Here is a 24,500-nt window from a genome sequence, read left to right as displayed (position 1 = left end):
GTTTGGAGAGCTTACAGAAGACTCCGATGCCAGACATCCTGATATCATGTAAATCTGTTCGACTCCTCTCTTTCTCTCTCGCACAATTGTTTCCCACACAAAATTCCCCCCTACTTCACTTATCACAAACACACAGACTCCTCTCAAACATTTCTTTTTCTTTTTTCTTTTTTCCTTCCCCCCCCCTACACTCACCAGCTCAGTCAGTCCAGAGTTGTTTAGCTCAGAGACAGAGAGTCTCACGAGCAGACTGGCTCTGAAACTTTTATTGAGCAAGAAGATAGAACGGCGAGTCCTGCTCTGTGTCCATTAGGGCTAAAATGGCCAGAAGATCGTCTGATGAAATGGAATAAACTGTTGTGGTTATCTTCCTTGGCTGCTGCAGTGGAGGAGAGCCAGTACATACGTACACTTACTGAACTACACAGACACAAGAAAACATTCACACACACACACACACACACACACACACGCACACACATCCCATCCTCCTTGGTATTGCCCAGGTCTGTATTTATCCCTAACCATAACACAGCAGGCAGATAATGGCTGATGGGACTGTCGTAAAAATAACCTGGCACACGTCTGTTTGGATTAACCTCGTCTCCTCGCCCCTTTCTCCTTCTCTATCCCTCCATTATGTTTTTACTGCTCTTTTCTTTGCTATCTATCTATCTATCTATCTATCTATCTATCTATCTATCTATCTATCTATCTATCTATCTATCTATCTATCTATCTATCTATCTATCTATCTATCTATCTATCTATCTATCTATCTATCTATCTATCTATCTAGCTACAAAATGTCCATGAAAATTGCATCCACTCCTTGCTCTGTTACTAATATGTTGCGTATTTATTTTGGATGAGTCCTATCAGTGGAAAAAGCAACAAGGGCTGACTATTTTCCCTCCAAACTAGCTTCTTTGTTTGTGTAAGATATAAAATACATGTCCAAATATGTTAAAAAAACCATATCTGAGGGTGAAAGAACAAGACGGAGAACAAAGACACAGCATGTATCATCACAAGCGCTTCCCTTGTGGGAGGTTTGCACACACACACACACACACACACACACACACACACACACACACACACACACACACACACACACACACACACACACACACACTCACTGAGCTTGAAAAAGTGATATATGGTTGGTGGTGAAGAGGTAATGAGGGAACCAAAGTAATGCAGCAAAACAGAAGAGCTGAAGACCTGAAAACCAGAACTATGAACTGAAAGACAAATATCATTAATATCACATATATGTGCATATATTTTCCCAAACATGGGTTCAAAGTATCTGATTAATCATCTAACAGGGTGAAAGCTATGGAACATAATATTACCAAGTAAGAATTGTTGTGTTTTCATTACCGTAGAATGAGCTGTTTGTATCTACTGTATGGAGGAGGGCTCTATCATGGAGCCGGCTGCCATGTTTGTACGGTAGCCCGGAATGGACAAACACTGACTCACAATAGGGCCATATGCGTTTTCACTTCGGACACCATCTTTCTCCTACAAGCCGAGACCGGGATTTTCAGTTGGTTGCAAACACACAACACCGGATGCTGACAAATACTTCTCACGGCATAACTTTATAAACTATGACATATGTACCAATCAGATGGTCTCCATGCTCATGTAACCCCTAGTGGCTAAAATCCAATAATAATATCAGGAGAAATCCCAGATCGGGATTATTCCCCAAACAAATACATTGTAATGGTCCCAAATCTTCAAGTCCCAACGCTGAAGTTACTGACTTGTTAAAATGAACATTCCCACATTTAAATCCCCTGTTACAGGATGTCCCTTTTTTTTTCTTCTCCTATGAGTCATGTTGAATAAAACCGGAAACAATTATGTTGAAAAACCAACAAGACAGTTGATAACTCAGTAAACTCTCTGAACTCCAAAGAAGGACATCGTAAGCCTGTAAAATGCTGATCCCTGCGTCTGATGAGAATGGGAGGCCAATATTTTATATCCCTGTGGAGGATGGGGATACAATATATCTGACACAGCTTTATTGGCTTACGCTTTAATGACTTCCTGCGCCGAGTGAGGCTGACGGAGACGGAGGGAGTCTAACTCGCTAAGAATCTTCTTCTTTTTTACTCTTTCTTTTTGGACTTTCTTTGAACTATTTATGTTCTTTACCTCATTACGTGTGTCTTTACTCCTCACGCCGATGGCCGATTCCTCGTTGGCTTCGCTCTATTGGCAACGCTCCTCGTCATTTGGAGAGACTGTAAAGTAAATGCCTCTTCAACATGATAAGTATATGACCTTGTCCATGTATTCCTTAGTGTACCTCTCTGTCTCTCTCCTTCCCTCGCTCTCTCTCTGGATGGCTAAGATGGGGTTACTAATGAGCACATGTTCTGATGATGAAGCCTTTTTCCAAGAATCTTTTCTCCCAAACGCCCGTGGCCTTTGGATGACTCCCCAAGGAGACCATTAATTTAGATATCAGTGTGTGTGTGTGTGTGTGTGTCTGTGTGTGTGTGCTCGTAGGCATGCGTTTGTGTGTGCATGTTGCTCACATATGAGTGGGAGATGTTTTTTGTTGCTTTGTTTTATCACACACGGACACAAGTATGAGCAAAAGCAGATCAATTAGAAAGTGTGTGCACGTCCGCAAAACATGCACCGAGATCGCACACAACACTCCCAAACTCCCAAACTCCCAAACGCCACATAGCCGCTAGAAAACCCAACACCCCCCCTTATCACGCATCCCTCCTTCCTATCATCATTCTGCACCCTCACCCCGATTCGCTCCCCAAACGCCACCCCAAAACATCCTTCTGTGTCAACACCTCCACCCCCCCGTTCCACCCAAAAAATGTAGACCTTTACGGGCGCAAAGTTGAGGAGGGTCTTCACACACACGGTGACAATGATGCATTTCATCCCTGATTGCAAAGACACACACTTTATCTCCAAAGGTAACCAGGTGTGTAATTGATGGGATCCCCCCCCCCCCCCCCCCCCCAAAAAAAGATGTGTGGTTCCCCTTTGTGATTGTTTAGTGGCGCTCAGACGGGCTCTCTTCACTCTTACAGCAGTTTGTTTTCGCATTGCTCTGTTTTCTAGTGAGAGGAAGAGTCCACTCCACAAGGCTTACAGCGACTCCCTCCCTATCCAAACACTGTCTGTCTGCCCAGTTCTGCAGCAGTAACGTATTGTTTGTTCATATGTCGGTGAGAAGCCACGAAAGAGGTTTGGCCATCAGGATTTTCCCCCCACATGATTCAAAAATCACTGCGTTTAATGCAGCTTCTCATAGCTGTGCAAATCTATTTTTAACGTAAATAGCTCCTGTTAGGAAAGATGGTTTTCTCATCGTGTGCAGCATGTCTGTCTACCCAGGATGAGGCATCCCTCTTCTGTTGCTGTTTTGTTTTTAAATAAAAACATATATCTAAAACAAATACACAGTTTCCCTATGGATATAAAGAAACCCTGCTGTTCCCTCCTCTTTGTTTACATCTTAAATTAGAAGAAACGTTGATGTCATCCCTAACTTCCTCATCATCATTTCTCTTCACTTTTTCTAGAGGGGAAAAAAAAAGCAGTTGCTTTCTCTGCAGACTGGAGTCGCACCAGATAATGCTCATGGCAGTGTCATCATTTCTAAAACTAGTCTAAACATGGCTTAGCGGGGAACTCCATAACATTTATGCAGGTGCTGTTAATGTTAGTCCAGTAAATCTGGCGTGATGAGCGCTGGAGTGATTGTCTCCCTGTCTCTGAGCTCAGCCGCACCTCTGGAGCTGTGATGGGAGGGCGGAGAGGATCTCGCTTCTTTGTAGAAACCTACTTTTTTTTTTTGTTTGGTTGAACGTCAATCTTTATCGGGGCCCTGGTTGCATGTGCTGGACCCCTCAGCATTTAGGTGAGTGAGTCTGCTAACCCTTCTTTTATATGGTGTGACTTCACCATATAATAAAAGTACAGATATCTTCCATTAAACAATTCACACCATTGGAGTATGTTAAACATGAATGTACTATACCACCTTAAACAGATGGGTGACCTGAGCTTCGAGTGTGCATGCTCATGGGTGTGTTGGCTGTGCCCCTGATGACTGGCTGACTGGTCCCAGTAAGAATGGGAGCTGATATAAACAGGCATGGTCGTTCCCACGTCTCTGTTTACACTGGGAGACCCCGGAGCAGCACTACCAGAGCACTGGATTCCCTCCACACGGCAAACTCACACACCATCCATCTCTGTCTCGTACAGAAACACTCACTAATAAAGTGCACACATGTAGCATGCGGGCACGCAGATATACAGCACGTGTGCATCTATCCGGGATGCATATTTAAGTCTTATCTCCGCTTTTACTTTTCTCCCTTCCACCTGCTTTCCTCGTGTCTCCACCCTTTTCAACTCCCGCCGAAGAAACTCAACCTGGTAAAAGATTTGTGACACAGAGTTCCCACAAAGCCATCACACCGGTATGGAGCTCAGTTTTACAACACTACCGCAAAGGCTCTCAAAGGCTTTAGCTTCGCCCTGCAAGTCCTTTTGAAATGGGCCTGTGATGTACGCCCAACATAAACAGAGCGCCGGGGTCCTGACAAACACACCCAGTTTACAGGCAACAGTGAGGTCACCCCAGCAGAACATCTCTGCGAAGACGCATCTGCCGACATGAGTCAAGTTTTTTTTTTTTTTTCTTTTTATAAATGGCATCGTGTTTTTGGAAAGCTAAAGACACCAAACGACTTTGTTTTAGTGTGTTTCTGTGGGAGTTTGGAGAAAATTGGGCGACCTTTTTGACCTTTTGTCATAAGAATACCAAACTATCCAGATCATCCAGACGCTCGGAAGATACCACACCTCTTGGGGCCTGGAGATATATGGACTGACCCAAAAACAAACATTTTTTTACTTTAATAATTTTTCCTGTGTCATGTCTGTATAAATGTAAGGGAAAAAAACTCAAGGTTCAAAACTATTCAGATCAAAACTGTTGTTACACACATATATTTCCCAGAAGCATGGAAAAATTATTTATCTCTCACTTTCCCTCAGTCACTCTCTCTTTGACACGCACGCAGAGTAGTTACAGTGATGGACCGTCTATTTATACTTAGACATATCTGCATCTATTAAGCCGTAAGTGCTCACATCTGTGTGTTTACACGCTGCATCTTATGACCTAATGAGAATACGAGCATTGTTCCCCTGGGAAGAGACTGCCCCAATGATGTGCAGCCCAACAAACTGTAAACATACTCCTGCGCCCTGCGTCAGCCGCTTCACAACACACACAAACACACGCACGCCAGCGATGCTAGTGGTCTGACTTTCCTAACCTGCTCTAAATCTAAACCTTTATAGTAAACATCTTGGGACATCTGAACAAGGCTCTTGTGTGGACTGGACGTGAATTACAAGGCTATATTTCATTAGGAGAAGCCCAGGAGGATTAAACGAGAGGGGGGGGGGGGGAAATGAAACAATTTGGTAACCAGGGAGGAAGAACAATAATAACAAGGCTGAATCATAAAGAAGTTATTTTTCTGTTATGTTTGGGCGCAGGCCAGAAGGGAGAAGTGTTTGCAGTGGCCGGAGCAGGGGAGCCAGGTTACAGAGCACAATGCACAAACGTGCATAAGCAAGCAATAAGTCGATAACAAACCAAAACAAATGCATATGAATGCGCAGATACACTTGAGACTCGTACACATTTAAATCTGTGTTTGGTTTAAGCAAGGTTATTTCATAAAGATTATAAGTCATTTCTTATCAGTTTGACATTCATGCAGTGTTTTTTTTTTTTTTTGCAAAGTAACATAAAGTACAATAAGTCAAATGAGCTCAAGAAAGAGTTTGATCAGCACAAAGCCTGTTTAAGTCACGGTCAGTCTGCCTAAAGGTCACGATCACTGCAGGATGTGACAGAGCGCAGACACCGCAGCACAGCATCCATTCAGTAAATTCATTCATGAGCCACGGGAGCGGCTGTGATCTCTCTTATTGATAACACAAACATTCCCAACTGCCTCCAAACTTTACTCCTTCTCCTCTTTTGTAGCCTGCCCAGAGTTCCTAGAGGAGTATTTACTGGCCAGATGTGCTCATTTTCCTCAAAGATGTTCTAATCCGCATAGCTTAAATGTGAATAGACCATAAACACTGAAAAAAAAAGTTACACATTGTTATCTGGAAATGGTGTTAACACAAGCCTGTTAAGTGTAATATTGGCAGACGTAGATGGTCACAAGGGCAAATTTGTGGACACAGAATTTGGCTACAGTAAATTAGCTATTTAACCCTTATTTTGACACACATATTATAACTTTTGATGACTGAAAATGAATTCATAACAAGTTTACCAATAACATTGACTTATATGCATATTTTTCTGTTGGACATGGTGTAGAAAAAAGTCATGTCAAAAATGATGATGTTTTTCTTTCCAACAAAGACAACCGTCCTTAAAATTTAAACTTTATTTTATTATTGGCTGGTTTTAATGAGGGGTTTTTCCTATGCATTTTAATTTTGCCTTTATTTTCTTTTAATCCTTCTATTTTTTTTCACTTTATTGTATGACATTTTTATAATGTGAAGCACTTTGAGACTGCCTTGTGTATGAAATGTGCTATACAAATAAAGTTGCCTTGCCTTGTCCACATGGTGGCGCAAGATACCAACTTTGAAGCAACATACTGGCAGTGGGTACTCTTCAAGTCCATTAATTGTGTAGACAGTCAGATAAACTAGTAATCAGTTAATGAAATGTCTTCTGGCGAAAATGATTCTTACCCTATTGAAATGAATTCAATTCAAACACAAGCACGTATTTCTGCATCACTTTTCAAAAGAGGAGGAAAGTCACGCATTGATCATAGGCGCTGCAGGAAGGCATGGCTTTTGCATACGGTAACAATGAAATCTCCTATGGACTTTGAATGTCACATAAGATCTCCCGTTGCGATTAAAGCGGCTATGTATCTATGCAGCTATATTCATGTCTTGTAAAACAGAAATCGATTCGCTTTTTAACAAATAAAACTGTCGTAAAATGTTTTATTGTTGTATTTTTGAAAGTTGTTACCGGAAGTTACTGAAAGTTCACTAGTTTCCCAGACTTTATTTTGAAAGTCAAAAACAGGAAAGTGGTTTGCGGAGGAAGGGCACTTGACTAGGCTGTTTATTCCTCGGGGTTACAACATTGAGGTAGCTTAAGAATTAAAGCAAACAATTCAGATACGTACATTTGGCATTAACACGCAAATCCACCTGGACACACGGACATACTTCGCTAACCGTGTAACGTTAGACAGCTAGCCTGCTAGCTAGCTTAGCGACCAACTTTTCATTCATTAACCGTAACTGCCTGTGCACTGCCTTTGTTGCTAGCTAACGGATAGCTCTATTCACAACAGTACCCAGGCAGACGTGAGGTTACTTACTCTTTGTTTATAGTCGTTCAATTCAGTGGATTATAGCCAGAACAAAACGCTAGTTAATGCAGTCGCTCCGAATGAGTTTGCTATTAATAGTTGACAGTCGGTTTGTTAGGCTAGCGAGATTAGCTAGCTTAGCATACATTTTCTAAACAAGATTATCAGTTGCGTTGCTATGCAAATAACACTGGGACGAGCGGTGCATCAGCTGTAACGCCAACAAACCTCACATTTTAGACGAAACTACGGCGACACAAACCTAACGTCTGCACACATGTATGTGTTTTAAACGCGTTTAGCAGTTTAGCTTTTCAGTTTATGCTTTTCCTCTATCAATTTGCTAGCGACAGAGAAGCTAACTTGGCTAACGTGTCAGGCTGCATCACTAGCGGGTAAGCTAACGTTAATACATGACCACAATAAGTGACTTAAATCTAATTTCCCGAGGTGTTTTAATCCTGTAATGTGTTTCAGGTGCGTGAATGATTCGTGTTTTGGGAACCACCTAGTTGCAGAATCAGATGCATTTGTGCTGCAAATAAGGTGAATAAGTTAAACCCCCTTAATTAAATTTTTTTTTATATATGTAGAAACAGCATATGCATAAAGGTACTGTATGTGCAAACTATAAACCTAATGTGGGACATTGCATTATAGTATGAATATAGTATAAATATTAATAAAGTGACATTTATCATTTCTAACTCACTAAATAGTAAATAATTCCTGGAACTTTTCCCCCTCCCTTCCAGCTCAAATTGTTTCCCTGTCCGTCCATGAAATGGTGATGATGGTTGCATCGATGATAAATGCGTGAGGAGAAAACCCCTGTGGTCCTCTTGCTGTCCCACACACGTCCTCATGGATTCCAGCAATGACGAGGCTCTTGATATCATTATCACCAATGTGGTGGCAACCTTCAGGACCAGGTGCCACCTCAACCTGCGCACTATTGCCTTAGAGGGAACCAATGTCATCTATAAGCCGGAAGTAGGGGTACGTAAGTCAAAGTCTGTATTTTGAATGCTGCCTTTATGATATGGGTCATGTTGGAAGATCCCAATTTTTTTTTACCATTTTTATTGTTTTAGAAAGTCCTGATGAAGCTTCGTAAACCCAAGATAACAGCCTCAATCTGGTCCTCAGGAAAAATCATCATCACTGGAGCCACAAGGTAGACACACTGCCCATGAGACATTTACTCAAACTGACTAGAAATCAGTGAATAAAGTTGCGTTTCTCCTTTGAGAGAAATGTTGGCTGCAGGTGTCTTCCCTCCTTATTGTTGGTACAGTAATCTTTGGTTCAACTGAATTTTTCTGCAATATCCTCCTCATCAACTGCTAAAAATGTACTGTAGCGGCATCGCCGTTTGTCTCACCTCTCACAGAAAAGGTGCTGAAATATCAGAGTGATTTTCCTTTTTGGCAATTCGGCCACCACAAACTAGCCCAGCGATGCCTTTCATGGTTGGTGCAAATATAGAACGTATACCCCTGTTCTTCTGCCTCTGACTCTTTGCTGTCCTCTTTTCATTCAGTGAGGATGATGCAAAGCTGGGTGCCCGCAGGTTGGCACGCCTTCTGCAGAAACTGGGCTTCAAGGTGAGAATAGCTGTTGGTTAACAGCATCATAACACATGCCACTTATTAGTTTTTGGAAAACATGCACTAACATGAACATCAATGCAGATATAGTGTGTTATAATATCTGTTAATGTTTACATTTCAGAGCATCTTGTTAAGGTTCAACTCTTGCATTGAAAAAGAAAATGGAACTGTTATTTACAAAAGCCCTGAACAACTATATGTTTATTATATGTTTATATATGAACAATATAATGACAAATATGGAAAAGTGCAGCAGTCAATGAGCCACACAAGTTCTCCTTCAGTGTAAAAGTACGCAGGTATTGCATTCATGTCTGTGCATGTGTTTGTCGCCCCTCAGGTGAGGTTTTCAGCCTTCAAAGTTGTGAATGTCCTGGCAGTCTGCTCCATGCCGTTCTCAATCCACCTTATAGACTTTACTAAGAACAACCGACCAATTGCCAGGTAATGCATTACTATACAACACAGTAATTAAAATCATCATTATTAGTAGCATCCCGATCTGTCTGAGCATTATTTAAAAATATTTTGACTGATTTTTCCTCCTGTAGCAGACCCCTCATATGTCCAGAACCTTTTGTTTGTTTGTTCAGGCTTATTTTGGTTCATTAGCTTTGAGTTAGAAATGTTGATCTCACAAGGAAAAATACAAACCACAGTCATTATGACTTATTATTGTCATTTATTATGATTCAGTTTAGCCTGAGACACCTCAATACATGTATTTTGAAGTAACTGCCATGTTTAAAATGTTGCACTTTGTACTTTTAGTGCTTCAGTATTTGCAATGACAGGATGACCTCTAGTGGTGGGACCGCTGGTCTGCACTTTAGTGTGCATTTTGCACCAGAAGCAGATAGAAGATGTGGCGTTGTCAGCGCCTGATTCACTTGTTTGTGTGACAATATATGGAGTAGCCACATACAGCATCATCAAAACCCCCAAAGATGTATATTTACATGTTTTTGGAAGATGCGTGCTGGAAGCCTTTAGTGCTCCGTGCCTCACCGTGTGTTTGTTTGTGTTTGTCAGTTATGAACCGGAGCTCCATCCTGCTGCCACGTACCGGATCAAACACATAAAGGCTACTGTACAGGTGTTCTCCACTGGCAGCATCACAGTTACAGGTACACACACACACACCCAAATGAACTTTTCTCACCCTCATTTACATACAGCTAGAGGGCACACCAGCTTAAGGGATTGAGGTCACGTTGTCATAATGCACTTTTATAGACTGCTACAACCAGAAAAGCGGTTTGCACATAACCCAATTCCTCAAGGCATTTTTATTCAGAACTAAATAGTTTATGCCCTCTTTGTATGTTGCACATTAGGCTGAACCTGACCCAGACAATGTTGTGATGGTAGCTACTAGGACTGGGCGATATGGCAAAATCTTGATAACGACACGTAATTCAAAAAATAAATGAAATAACCACGTTAAAGCCAATTTCTGTCTATTCCTGTATAAATAAAATACACGACAATGAAAAGTAATTTGTTGCAGTTTAAAGTGAACTTATAGAGAGATTGAGGCGGCAGACTTGAAGGCCCATAATAATGTAACGTATATTTACAAAATATTTGTTTTGCTGTCATATCGCCCTGCCCTAATATGTGCAATTCTTGATTTGTCTGTATGTGGGGTTTATTGCTTTTTCTGTCTTCAATTGTACTAAAAGCTTATTCTTATGCTCTCATCCCACGCCCACTCCTCCCTCTCCCACTGCTCAGGACCAAATGTGAGTAATGTGGCCACTGCTGTTGAGTACATCTACCCACTACTGTTCGACTGTCGGAAACCCCTCTACAAAAAGTAGAAGATGGGAGGGTATGAAGGAAGGAAAGAGAAGTTATGATTGATTTTTTTTTTGTCGCAAGTGAGGAAGCACCTTATCGTTGGAATTTATTTGCTTGATTTCATCGCTGCACGGCAACAGCCACAAACATCTTAACACGATAACCAGACTGGATGTCACCTGGATTTTAAAAACAAACCCTCCACATCCCTAGTTGGAGTCTTAAAACGTCCCTCTCACAAAGATGTATTGTTGTTGTGGATTGTGTGGCTCTTGTGATTTTAAAAAGCCTAAACTTGTAAGTATTTCTTTCAACCATCATCCTTCAGCAGAGACTGCTTCTTTAAACCCGGCTGACACTGAAGAGCGAGGCGGTTATCTACTCTTCCTCTTAATATGCTCTGGCTGTTTTTTTTGCATGTTCACAGAAAGACCCGTTTTAACAGTCTAACCATTTCAGTGCTTAGCAGTTGTGACCAATGCGAAGAGTCAATATGTTAATACTGAGAAGCCTCATCTGTAACCCTATATACAAGAAGTCGTCCCTTTTGCCACTTTCTCGAGAAGAATCTCCGTCCATGGCTCTTTGGAGACGTGTTGATGCAAATACGAGGCATCTACTGTATTACCCGGATTTTTACCCAAAGAGGAAAAACAGCCGCCCAACCACGGACTGAGTCTGGACTGTTGTACACTTGTAAACACAGTAAGAGCAGGTGCTTATGCATATGCTCACATCGTTCTCTGATTTTTAATTGTTGGTTTTTCACATTTGCTTAATTAGTTTTGGTCGTCGGTTCACTATCAATGGGTTCTTGTTTCTCAGCTGTGGCATTGGAACACCATGCACACACATTATCTTTATTTTATTTTTAATCTCTTTCGTCATATGCTAATACAAGTTTTAAACACAAGGATGAAGTAATAGCATTAAAAATGTTTTTCTTAATGGGGCACTGGAATGAAGTTATGAAACACTGTCCGAAATTGGTCTTGGAAATTGCTGCAAAGGCACAGGACAAATTCATGTTAAGGTCTCATAATTATAAATGCAGCTGGTTATCTAAGTCGCTCAAGGTTGTAGGGAACTTGGCACTGTCAAGAGGTTTGGAAGTTCATACATCTGAGTTTTTTGGAGCGACACAAGGTCATGCACAGCATTGATGGAGGCCATGCTTATAGTATTAGCCATTGCCTGAATTGTCTGAAAAACAAACACTTCATAGAATATCGTTCTCCTAAACAAAATATAGCGTAACGTGTTTTTAAGTGGGAAACCCTAATGGCGGCTGATGTAGTATATAGTAAAGGCATCTGATGGAAAAGATGTTGATTTTAAAAAAAAAAGAAGAGAGATAGACATGTTGTTTCAAGTAAATGGGATGGAGTTATTGAACCAGTGTCAAATTTGTGACATTTGTTCAGTTTTTTTGTATTTTGTATAAAAATAAAGGTTCGTGATAAAACACCACAGTTAACTTTGTCATGATGCCTTCAACTTTTGTCTCGTCTCGATCGCGGATGGAGCGGATCGCTTTCAATGGTTGTCCAAGATTGTCATGCCTGACGGAACACAAATGGATTTCTACATGTTTTTAAAAAATGAACAAAAGACGTGGAGAGGTATCAACACATACAGCTTTTTAAATGGGCAATTTTAATTGTGAACATGTCAATAGAAGTAATTTGTTGCAGTAAAACATCCCATTTGTTATTCACCCAAGTATAATTTTGGCATCACGGACAGAAGTAAAAAAAAAAAAAAAAAAAAAAAGAGGAACTTCACTTTTTTCCACTTCCTTTTCCACTACAGTACTGCTTATACAATATACCCAATGTTCCAACTAGACCTGATGAGTTTAATAGTTCTTTGATTTACAGCATGTTTATGAGAATGTAGCAGAAACCGCGTTGAGTTATGATCTTGACAGCTTAGTACCATACATTTTAAAAGAGGAGACAACGGGATCCTCCCACAGTAAGACTACTGTGACCTTTACCCATATTTAGGTTACCGTTTCTATTACAGTGCGTGCTGCAGCATGAGTGGTTTGACTGGTTTGAGCCCTGTTAGTGTTAATGCATACTACAGGTAGCAGCATATAGATAGTGTTACGTCAAGGACTTCATTTGCAATGTTATTGACATTCAAAGTGATTAGCATCTGACTTTGTTTTGTACATCTTTGTGGAAATCCAAAAGAGCCTGGCCTGATTTGGCATTGCGGCCCGTCGCAAGATGGTCCAGTTCGTAAACGTAAATGATGTCTGGACATCACAATATCAGGCACTAGTAGTATAGATTGAGCCCCTTGGTTCTGCTGACTGGTGGGGCTTTCATTGTGAACCCTGAGATACCCTCATTTGAGCAAATTCACCAATACTCCTTCATTCATTTTTTTCCTGCATAGGCAAGATCTACATATCTGGGTGGGTTGGATGTACGAGTTTTAGCCCAAAGTCTTTAAAAGTGTTAATATATCGTCCTCCTTGATCCTTACACTCGACTGCCCTTCGGGTGAGGTGTAAAGTTGTGGTCCGTTTTTAAAAAAAAGTCCCCCGTTTGCTGGAATCTCTGGATGCGCTGCTGCCGATCAGGCTCTCCTGAAGCAATCCATTTCACAAACTAGTTTACGAGATTGACTGACGAGGTCATGTTGAGGTCATTTTCTTCTTGGCCAGTTCTTTCGATATCTCCTCCAGCGTGCGACCTCTGGTCTCAGGGATACAGAAGATGACGAACACCAGGAGAACCAAGCTCATGGCAGCATAGAGGAACATCACGTTGGGAACACCGATCCTTTCTGGGGAAAACAGCAAAGACATTGTCATCAAATGACCACAAGCAGCATACTTGGATGTTTTGCATGTTATGACCTATCCTCCTCATTAGTAGGCATTAATTCAGCCACAGTGTTGTCACTAGACTCATCCTACAGGCTTCAAAACTGGATTCTTGTGACAACATTAAGATGAACTTCACACATGAGATTGGCGAATCAAGTCAAGACATGGGCAGAGCTGCTATGCCTTGACTTGCAGCTTAACCCTGAGGAAAGCACATACAGTATCAAAGACTACAGATTTGAATAGTGACAAATAGTTTTGGGCGTTTTCCTGCTTTGCTAATCCTTCATTGCTATGGCTCCATAAGCGTTGGGCAACAGTTGAGAAACAGATCTACTAGTGAATATTGTTGCATAGATGGTTCAAGTAAAATTCTAGCTTTGACAATGAATTTAATTCTTAATTTAAATTTTTTTTTTTTTTAGAAATTCCAACCAATGCCCACCTGTAATAGTGAGGAAGGTCATGGAGATGAGCAAGTTAGTGGCCCAGTTCACAGCCGACACCACACATACAGCTCTGCCTCTGACTCCCATTGGAAAGATCTCACTGATGACCACATACACCACTGGGGAAAAAAAGAAAAAGAAGATTTGTAAGGCAAGAATACAAATATCATCTCCAGGATATCTTTGAACAATTTTTGTTGGTTGAGTTTTTTTTACACTTTTAAGTCAAGAGTCCACTCTTCTTTATCTGGCGAACTAGATGTTACCTATGTGTAGTTAGTGTAGGATAACCATGGCTGTACTTTGTACTTCATAGAACAACGTGTTATTAGCTGCAACCATTGACTTCAAATGTAACCAGACAACTTCTCTTAACATTGCTTACGAGTGGATGACAGCTTCTGTTCTAGCTGCTGTGGCTAAGAGCTAGAGCGGGTCGTCTTCAATCCACCTTATAAACTTTACTAAGAACAGCCAACCAATTGCCAGGTTATACATTACTATACATCACAGTTATTAAAATCGTAATATTAGGCAAGGTTAGATCCTGATGGGTAGATGGCTCCTCGCAAGGCAGCTTCTGCCGTCAGTGTGTCTGTGAATGTTGGCTATGAATACCATCCTGGGCACTCCCCTATTGTAACAACTAGCAATACAAGTTTAAAAAGAGTCAACACGGGTTGTGCGTGCGCAGCAGGGAGTGGGTGAATACAGCTTTAAGAATGAGCCCTTACTTGGTCCGAGGCTAATGGAGAAGGCCGCCACATACACCAGCAAGCTTATCAATGAGGCCCACTTCAGAATGGAAGTCCTTCCTCCTGGCTCCCCTGTCCCATCATCCTCTCTGTTGGTCTGCTGTGCCTCCTCGCTGTGCCACTGGCTGGGGAGGTCAGCAGAGAAATTGTCACTGTCGTCCGAGACTATAGAGGTCCCGTTTAAATCCCACATCGAGTGTGTGTCGTTGAGGTTAGTGTGGCTTTTACACAGGCTGGTGAGGTTAGTGTGGCTTTGCATTGTCGACGTACCGAGTGCAACTAGCGACAGCGTCATTGCGACGGCACCCCCGCACAAAAAGCTTCTGGGTCCCAAGCGGTCGACCAGCAACACAGCTGGGATGGTGCAGACCACTTTGACCACCCCGAACCCCGTGGAGGCCAAGGTCGCGGCGGCGTCACTGTTGAAGCCCACGCTGCGGAGAAGTGGCGAGGCGTAGGAGAGGATATTGGGCTGACCGGTAGCCTGCTGAAGGAAGACTAAGGCCACGCCTGTTAGCAGCCGGGAACGCAGGTTGGCCTTGTTACTGAACAACTCCCAGAAGCTGTGCTCCGATTCCTCCTTGAGTCCCGTTCTGATGTCTCTGAGCTCCTTTTCCACATGCTCCTGAATCCCACCCCTCATTCTGATCAGCACTGTCCTGGCCTCCTCCACTTTACCCTGGGTAACCAGGAAGCGTGGGCTGGGTGGGAGGAACACAAGCATGCTCATCTGCAGCAGTGCAGGGGGGATAACAAGTCCAAACGTGTACGCCCAGCCATGTGGCACGGTGGCAAAGGCGTAACTGCAGCTGAATCCCAGCATCACCCCCACGACCAACATCAGCTCATACAGCGTCACCAGCAGGCCCCTCCTCTCCCTCGGCGAGATCTCTGCGATGTACAGGCACGCTCCCGTCCCCGACAACGCCGTTCCCATGCCGACGATCACCCGGCCCAGTGTCAGTGCGACGAGCGAGTTGACCGCGATCAGCACGACGCTCCCGCCGATCACCAGGGCGGCGCTCAGGAGCAAGGAGCAGCGGCGGCCGTAGCGATCCAGGATAGGGCCCCCGGCCAGGCACATGAGGAGAGCGCCGAGCAGGTGGGAGCTGACCAGCAGTTCTTGTTCCCTGCAGGAGAGGGAGAGGAGGCCCCGCAGCTGCAGCAGGACTCCGGAGGTCAGGCCCATTTCGTAGCCCAGCATCATGCCGCTCAGAGAGGCCGCCACTGAGGCGACCACCACCAGCCAGCTGCTGCCTGGAAGGAGGGACAGAAATACAGAGTCAGAGGATCAATTGAAATTGAGTTTATTCCCTTCCTAGTTGAAAGTGGTTCCTAATTATTAGCGAGACACTGAACCTCTCTGATCCAGCAGTGTTATTACTCAGCTGACCCTTCACTATGACCTCCCTGGAGTGGAGCCAACAAGACAACCCCTTGTTCCTTCTGGGGATCAAACAAGTAGTGTTCTTGTCTACAGCTAGTAAACAAATGGTCTCATGTGCAGTTGCATCACAACCTCAGACCGCATGAAGTTCATAAGAAGAATGCCGAAGCAATCTTGTAAGTCATCGTGTGTGTGTGTGTGTGTGTGTGTGTGTGTGTGTGTGTGTGTGTGTGTGTGTGTGTGTGTGTGTGTGTGTGTGTTATAAACCTACATGCTTTGTCTTGCATGCATCAATCAGTGTAAACAGTAAACAGAAATGCCTTATCATTAGAGAGATAGGAAGGAAAGAAATCTGAATTAATCAGAACTGATGAGGTTAGCAGATAGATACCGATACAGGCTCTGATACTGTGCTCGTGTACTCCTACTCGTAAAAACTGCTGATAAAAAAACAACAACTTTACGATAAAAACACACCCGAAGGAACGAAATCCTGCAAAGAAGGGCCCGCAATAAATCCTTCATTTTATCAAACAGTAACAAAAGGCGGGAAAGAGGCGTCTGCTGTCACACTGACATCAGATAGAGCAGTGTGGTACAGACAGACAGGCAGACAGACAGGCAGAGCAGTGTGGTACAGACAGACAGGCAGACAGACAGGCAGAGCAATGTGGTACAGACAGGCAGACAGACAGACAGGCAGAGCAGTGTGGTACAGACAGACAGACAGACAGACAGAGCAGTGTGGTACAGACAGACAGACAGACAGGCAGAGCAGAAATTAAAATATCAGTATCATGTTGTTTTTTTAATTTGTCAGAAAGTGATGATTATCCGATGAAAATAAAACATGTTTTCAAATTCATGAAACATTAATGGTATTATTGAGTACTAGTCATACTTATACATATATTGGTGCATCCTTTCACGTCATAAACATCCGTCATATTGACACTTCTTGTTTTGCTATATTGCTAAAGTTTTGCTGTCAACGTGCTTTTTTGAGGCTGCACTTGATACAGGTATTGTTTAAACCTGCTATGTTAATTTTTTATAATAACCTGTATTAACCTAATAACGCTCCTAATGAGACTTTTTTTCTTTGGTTCTAATGTAAATCTCATTGCGTAACACGCAGGAAAAACACAGACGCAGCTGCAAACTGCAGGGTCCTATAAAGTCATTTTGCTTGGACTGTTGCACTGCACGCCCCTCTCAGATGTAGATATTTTCCATGACTGACATTATGTAATAACGAGATTACAATTTGAATACGGTAGACTGTACTTTTGTTTCGACTCTTCAGCTACTGTCAAAAGCTCGTAGTTACATTTCTATGTCAGGTTTCTTCCTTAAACGTTTAAAACTAGAGACCATCTTCCTTTAAAAGCTTGCAGACGTTACAATTTTCCATTCCAGTAGGCAACTGGACTTGCTTTAGGCTTTTGTGGACGTCTGTCTCTGATCCAAGAGGCTTCTCCAGTTCAGTCCAGTTCAGTTCTCAGAACTGAAGAAGCCTCTTGGATAAGAACCTTAAAATAGCTAGGCCATTCCTACATGTTCACGCATGAAAAAATAACGATACTCGGAAATCGGCTCATTTTATTGCATGGAAATTGTTAGTATCTTCTAACCAAGCTAGGACATTAGTACACAAAACATTTTAAAGCAGTGTTCTGTATTGTTTCAGTCCATGAGTTGTGCATTTCCATGTGCCACCTTAAAACACACAGACAGGTTTTGCTGTTTGTTGTTTGGTTTGGCAGGATAGAGCCGTGCCAATTTACATACCAAAAGTAGAATTCAGAGGAAATGCCACATAATAAACCTGTGCCTTTTAACAGGTAGTTTCCGATGAGTGTGTGACATTTTGGTAAAACGCCACCAAAGGTTAGGGTGACCTGGGACACAGGCATAACAAGGTAATAAACAATTTGAGGCTCCGTTGTTAATCAGTGTTGTAGATGAGTGATCTCTATTGTCATGTTAAGGTAATTCCTGGTTAAGTGAAACCTGATTTGCCGAGTGGTTACGCCTGAAGCTATCTGGCGTTACCTATCTAGTTGTCAACGGAATTAAATGGTCCCCCAGGTTAGCAATTAACAATTGATTGTCAGTATAATCAAATTTTATCTCAAGTGTTTGCGGAGGCTCAGTGGTGGAAGCGTGGGAATGTCCAGGATGATCAGGAATCAAATACACCCTGACCTAACATACAAATGAGGTAACATGACATCTCTAAACAAACCCCCGACATTCCTGCAGTTAATAAAAATGTTATTTCATCTGCTATTTAAATAAAAAAATGTGTTTACTGTTGTTCAAATGTACCTTGGTCTCTGTGTGGGGCCAGTCTCTGGGTCTCGGAGGGGTGAGAGGTCATCGTCTTGGTCTCACTGTTGGAGTCCATCGTCAATTACCTCTTAAAGTAGGCCTAGATTTTAAAAAAAAGATACAAAACCAACACATTCAAACAAATAAATGAATGATGCACAAATACACACACACATTGTCTTAACACCAGCACCTATTAAATGATTTTGCCTTAACAATTGTCTAAAAATCTGCAACACTTGGTTTAAATGTGATGTTTTTACTTGCACTTTTAATGGTTTTGTTATTTGTTTGCTCTTATTTTAAATTGTAAAGTGTCCTTGAGTGACCTGAAAGGCGCTTCTAAATAAAATGTATTATTATTATTATTATTATTATTATTATTATTATTATTATTAAATAATAAGCCATGCCCAGATGTGCAGCCCTGACCCATAGATGCAGCAGGAGACGTTTTCAATGCATCCTTCACACCAATCGATGCCTTTTTATTGACCCTGGACTCGTTTCTAAATGAAAGCCCTGTTATAAATACCACAAATACCACACTGGACCCCCATGCCGACCTAGATGTTGAGGGAATGTAGATACGTGGGAGAATGACAACCCCTACGCCCTTATAGTTGCTTTAATGTATGTATGTATACGTAATGGCAGACTACTGAATGAACCTACGTCCTGTTTCTATGTGTAGGTTTTATTTCTGTCTTCTGGAAGTTGGAGGTAATTCTGTGGAGGCCGGAAAACAAACACTTAGGAAAACACGACCTCTTTCCAGAAGTCGGCGGCTCTCTTTGATACATTGACTTCACGTATTGTTCACAATTAACCTGCAAACTTTTAACCGGGCTTCGCTTCATGATAACTACGCAGTCTTACGTCACACATGAACAACCGTACGCGGCTCCCTACCTGACGTCTTCTGTTGTCGGCGTGTGTCGGTGTGTTTGTCGGTCATTCGTTCTCTCTTTCTGACAACAACCCGCTCCCAACTCTTCTGTCCGTCTTGTCGTTGCACGCACGCAACTTGTTTTGCTACGGCTCTTGCCTAAGCCCGCCCACATCTGCCCCGCACCGGCCAATGAGAAACGTGGAAGGACGGCCAACGTAAAATCCTATTGGTCCAAACGTGGAAGAGCCTAGCATTGCTTAATGTAGCCTATTTATAATCAAACAATGTGTGCTAGTGGGCTAATATTTCTCTGTAAGGGGGTACATATGAATAAAGCTTCCAGCTGCCATTATAAGTTACTATAAAGTTGTTTTTTTATTATCACTATTAAGTAACCAGCATAAAAATAAAAAATACACCTGGATAAATAATGGTATTTTTCCTCATACTGCATGGTATAACAGCCCCGGGGTGGACACCTGCTATTTTGTTCGGTTCCCATGTCCTCTTTCAACATGTGCTCTAGGACTGAGCTGTCACACCTGTCCCGTTGCTTCACAGATGACTGAATGTAGCCTTATGCCCCCGTAGTGGTCTCTTTCTGCATGGCCTACTTTCTCTGGAGGTGTATTTAGATGTTCATACATAGCCTATATCCAAAGTTTGACCTTTTTTGACCTGTCATTTCATCTCAAGTGAAGTTCCCCAAAGGCATGTGTGTATGTGTTATATAATGACTCAATAACCAAGATAACTATTAGTGGCCTACGGAGACTGCACTTTTACTACGTCAGCACATAGTCTCTTGATTTAAAAAAAAAAAGCACTTCTATGTTTTTACCTGTAGCATTTTGATCATAGCACTGTTGTTCCTAAGGTATTCTTGCTGAACAGCTACTACTTTACTCAGAAGAGGACCTAACACTTATTTCTATTTTTTGAAATGTAAATGGTTATTAAGTTAAAATTATTTGGTAAGTTAGCTTGTAAAATGATCCATTGATAATTCACATATTCTCGGTTTAGCCCTTTAATTGTACAAACTGATCTGATGTGTTTTTTATACAAATCTTAATCTGCAATGTAGAGATATCTGTAACTGTCAAAGTTCAAAGTACGATATCTCTGAAATGTTTTGGCGTGAAGTGTATAAAATGTAAATGCTCATGTAAAGTTTAATAGTACTCCTAAGATTTGACTTAAGTACAATCCTTGATCTTCACGCAGCTGTGGCGAGATGGGGTTTAACCCAAAAATAATCTAGACACACATACTTCCTGCCTGCATGCTCGAGGCCATTCAAAGATACACACCCTCTTTTACCATAAATCCACACTGAACTTCAAGTAAAATTAGTTGGGAAATCATTGCTTCATATCTGACGAAAGGTGTAGGAGGTTTAAGTTCATGTAGATCCTTAGGACTCAGTCGTCAGATTAAAGAGTTAAGCGTGAAGGTGTTTTTGCCCACTTATATCCTGATGTAAACCATTGTAACTGAAAGACAGAACATGGGAAGGGAGACATGCTGTACTGTATTTAATAATGGCTAAATCACAAGTTACGTTGCCAAACTAAATTATGAGTCTGCTGAGGATGAAAGTGGCGCGTTATGAGCCTGGAGCTCTGCTTGGTATGTATGTGTGTTTGCTTATTTTTTGCAGATCAGTGTCTGTCTTGCCACACCCAATGGATGCTCAAACTACCACATACCTCCAACTGATTAAATAATATGTCATGTATTCTGACTCCTACAGTATCACTGCAAGTGTAATTACAAAAAAGACTGCAACACACCTGAAGGTTTACACTTCCCGTAATTAATGCCAAGTTTGAAACACAAACAGGGGTTTAATGAGGGTTGAACATCTGTTTATAATTATCTCGAACAAGGTGACCTGGTGAGTCTGCAAATACCATACAGAATCAACCTTAAGGATAAAGGGAATGTAAACAATGCCATCTGGTGGAACTAATGTTACCCTTTATAGAGTGGTGTGGTATTTTGCCCAGAGACCGGAGACACCACAAAAATAAATACAATTTTAGAAAGTATTTACTCACTTACTTGGACATGTGTAGCTGTTATAAACTGTGGCACTTAATATTCTTTTCAAATTACACCGTGGCTTTGGGGAGCTCTATTTTTAAGGGGTTTGATGTGGTTCAGTTGAAAAAATTCAATAAAAATAGAATTTGGTGGTAAAAGTACGCCCAAATTAGTGTCATAAAAACATTGTAGAGTAGGTTATACAAAATAATGAAGTCATAGAAAAATAATTGCATTGTATGCCATTAAGATGTAATAAAAAGGAGTGTTATATGCTGTAAAAATGTAATATTATGGTAAAAAGTCATGAAACAATCTCTAGTATAGTATGATGAAAAAAGTCAGAGAATAATATGGCGGAAAAAGTTATGAAAAAAGTCACAAAATAGCATGTGAAATAATTATATAGAAAAAAGTTATGAAAGAATTTATAGAATAGTATGTGTAAAAAACTCATAAAAAAGTCAGTATAGTTTGTTCAAAAAAGTCACAAAAATGTCATAGTATAGGATGTCGAAAAAAATACGTGAAACAGTCATAGAATCCTGCAAAAACTCATCGTATAGTATTTTTTTTAAAAAGTCATCAAATAAGTCATAGTATATTATTTTGACAAAAGCCATAAAATAAGTCATTGTATATTATTTTTAAAAAGTCATGTAACAAGTCGTGGTATGTCGAAAAAGGTCAGGAAAAAATCCTGAAAAAAGGTCATAGTACGTTGAAAAAAGCATGTTGAAAAAAGTAATGAAAAAAGTATGTTGAAAAAAGTAATGGAAAAAATCGAAAAATTACGTTGGAAAAAAGTATGTTGAAAAAAGTAATGAAAAAATCGGAAAAATTACGTTGGAAAAAAGTAATGAAAAAAGTCAAAAGAAGTACGTTGAAAAAAGTTTTTAAAAAGGACGTTGAAAAAGTAATGAAAAAAGTCAAAAAAGTATGTTGAAAAAAGTCGGAAAAAGTATTGAAAAAAGTCGAAAAAAGTATGTTGAAAAAAGTCGAAAAAAGTAAGTTGAAAAAGTAATGAAAAAAAGTCAAAAAAGTACGTTGAAAAAAGTCAGAACAAGTATTGAAAAAAGTTGAAAAAAGTACGTTGAAAAAAGTCAGAATAAGTATTGAAAAAAGTCAAAAAAGTATGTCGAAAGAAGTACGTTAAAAAAGTCGAAAAAATGATGTTGAAAAAAGTAATGAAAAAAGTCGAAAGAAGTACGTTAAAAAAGTAAAAAAAAGTATGTTGAAAAAAGTAATAAAAAAAGTCGAAAGAAGTACGTTTTTTTTAAAAAAGTAAGTTGAAATAGTAATGAAAAAAGTCAAAAAAGTATGTTGAAAAAAGTCGGAAAAAGTATTGAAAAAAGTTGAAAAAAGTATGTTGAAAAAAGTAAGTTGAAAAAGTAATGAAAAAAGTCGTTTGAAAAAAAGTTATGAAAAAAGTCGAAAAAGTATGTTGAAAAAAGCTTTAAAAAAGTAAGTTTAAAAAAAGTTTTAAAAAAGTATGTTGAAAAAAGTAATGAAAAAAGTACGTTGAAAAAAAGTAATGAAAAAACTCAAAAAAAATGTCGAAAAAAGTAATGAAAAAAGTTGAAAAAGTACATTGAAAAAAAGTCAAAAAAGTAAGTTGAAAAAAGTAATGAAAAAAGTATGTTGAATAAAGTAATGAAAAAAATCATAGTATATTATGTGAAAAAAAAGTCATAGTATGTAGGAAAAAAAAGTCATAGTTTAGTGTCGAAAGAAAGTCATGAAAATAGTTCTAGTTTAGTTTGTCCAAAATGTCCCTTCACACACACATTCGTGATTCACTGATGGCAAAGGAGCCGTGTCCATCCAAATTGCATGGACAAAAGCATGGTGTCTGTAATATCATGTGTGTTGTGAAAGGATGATCAACTGGTTTACTTTATCAGTTCAAGACTTGGCCAGCAGAGGCCAGTCCATTACTATTGCTGCTGGGCAGATCTGGAAATATCATAACACATCTTTTTCCCAGTACAATTTTGCATGACAGAGACTATAGAGGTGTGCTAATAAGATGACACATTATAAATACTAAATTTGGGTTTCTATGGGTATCCATTCGCAATAAGTAACTTAGACTAGTGGACAATATTGAGGAAGGTGATGATGGTAAACGCTACTTTGATATAGTGTTCGCCTGTGACATAATTCAAGCTTTGTGGAGATCATCATTTTAAGAAAATAGCATGCCATCGATATTTTCTAAATGTTTGGAACATGGACATTCTGAAGTGCCTTTAAAAAAATATATATATAATTATATTGTGTGGAAACTTTTAACTGGATTCGCTGAATTCAAGCAACCTCTCAGAGAAGTTAAGCGTTTGATGTAAATATTTGTGGCGACATTCTTATGTCACTTATCCCTCTTCCCATGGAGTTAGAGGTCAGAGGTCACCTGCACAATGACACCCCAGCAGACTCAATTAACAATAATTAACATGAACTCCAGAAGGACATCAACACACCACCCCATCTCTAATCTGACTGAAGGGACGGTATATTATTTACATTACATAATCTACAAAGTGCAGTTTAAAGATTACTTCAAAAATCAATTATCTTCATCGTAACACTGCTCTGGTTTCCTTATCTTAACCTGGAACTGCGTCATCAGCGGCCAGCCAATCATTTACCTATAGACAGGTCATTAAGCACACTTGGACGTCCCAGTTATGTAAGGCTGCTGACGTATTAAGGGGTGTAAAGTCCACTCTACACTTATGTGGGACATTTGGCAGGGGTCAGTAGCTCAAGTTGCTTCCAACCAGGACAAATAAATGTTAACCAGATCTTCCTTATTATTATCATTTTTCTTAGATTACTTGATATCTTAAAAATGCAATGTCCAGATGAGCTTTTGCAACAAGGAAATCCATAAAATGAATTCATCAACAATCACAGACCAGG

The 24,500-nt window shown here is 40.5% G+C and overlaps 2 protein-coding genes across 3 annotated transcripts; one reads left to right on the top strand and one right to left on the bottom strand.

The window, feature by feature from the left end:
- The first annotated feature begins 7,183 nt into the window (after positions 1-7,183).
- tbpl1 (TBP-like 1) lies at positions 7,184-12,336 on the top strand. 2 transcript variants are annotated; one of them, XM_084030897.1, is made up of 8 exons: positions 7,184-7,843; positions 7,926-7,994; positions 8,204-8,447; positions 8,543-8,625; positions 8,992-9,055; positions 9,402-9,505; positions 10,094-10,188; positions 10,799-12,336. In XM_084030897.1, the coding sequence occupies exons 3-8, from the start codon at positions 8,313-8,315 to the stop codon at positions 10,882-10,884; spliced, it is 567 nt and encodes a 188-aa protein (XP_083887023.1). In that variant the 5' UTR covers positions 7,184-7,843; positions 7,926-7,994; positions 8,204-8,312; the 3' UTR covers positions 10,885-12,336. The 2 variants fall into 2 exon arrangements, with proteins under 2 accessions (XP_083887023.1, XP_083887024.1); XM_084030898.1 differs by lacking the exon at positions 7,926-7,994.
- A 180-nt stretch (positions 12,337-12,516) lies between these two features.
- Positions 12,517-19,646, bottom strand: slc2a12 (solute carrier family 2 member 12). The gene is made up of 5 exons (XM_084030896.1): positions 19,547-19,646; positions 18,632-18,734; positions 14,893-16,170; positions 14,155-14,277; positions 12,517-13,666 (listed from the first exon to the last, which is right to left on the bottom strand). The coding sequence occupies exons 2-5, from the start codon at positions 18,708-18,710 to the stop codon at positions 13,515-13,517; spliced, it is 1,632 nt and encodes a 543-aa protein (XP_083887022.1). The 5' UTR covers positions 18,711-18,734; positions 19,547-19,646; the 3' UTR covers positions 12,517-13,514.
- Positions 19,647-24,500: the final 4,854 nt, after the last annotated feature.

This window comes from Eutrigla gurnardus (assembly GCF_963514095.1).
Source record: "Eutrigla gurnardus genome assembly, chromosome: 16".
NCBI classification, from domain to species: Eukaryota; Metazoa; Chordata; class Actinopteri; order Perciformes; family Triglidae; genus Eutrigla; species Eutrigla gurnardus.
Note: the sequence above shows the minus strand (reverse complement) of the source record. Positions and strands in the feature narration are given on the sequence as shown.

What these genes read in the sequence shown, in the direction of transcription:
- tbpl1 (XM_084030898.1), top strand. Translation starts at nt 8,313, where the DNA reads ATGGATTCCAGCAATGACGAGGCTCTTGATATCATTATCACCAATGTG. An exon ending in TCTATAAGCCGGAAGTAGGG is followed by an intron (nt 8,448 to 8,542) that starts GTACGTAAGTCA and finishes TTATTGTTTTAG; the next exon opens with AAAGTCCTGATGAAGCTTCG. An exon ending in AACAACCGACCAATTGCCAG is followed by an intron (nt 9,506 to 10,093) that starts GTAATGCATTAC and finishes TGTGTTTGTCAG; the next exon opens with TTATGAACCGGAGCTCCATC.
- slc2a12 (XM_084030896.1), bottom strand. Translation starts at nt 18,710, where the DNA reads ATGGACTCCAACAGTGAGACCAAGACGATGACCTCTCACCCCTCCGAG. An exon ending in GGCCCCACACAGAGACCAAG is followed by an intron (nt 16,171 to 18,631) that starts GTACATTTGAAC and finishes CCCTCCTTCCAG; the next exon opens with GCAGCAGCTGGCTGGTGGTG. An exon ending in GACCTTCCTCACTATTACAG is followed by an intron (nt 13,667 to 14,154) that starts GTGGGCATTGGT and finishes TGTTTTCCCCAG; the next exon opens with AAAGGATCGGTGTTCCCAAC.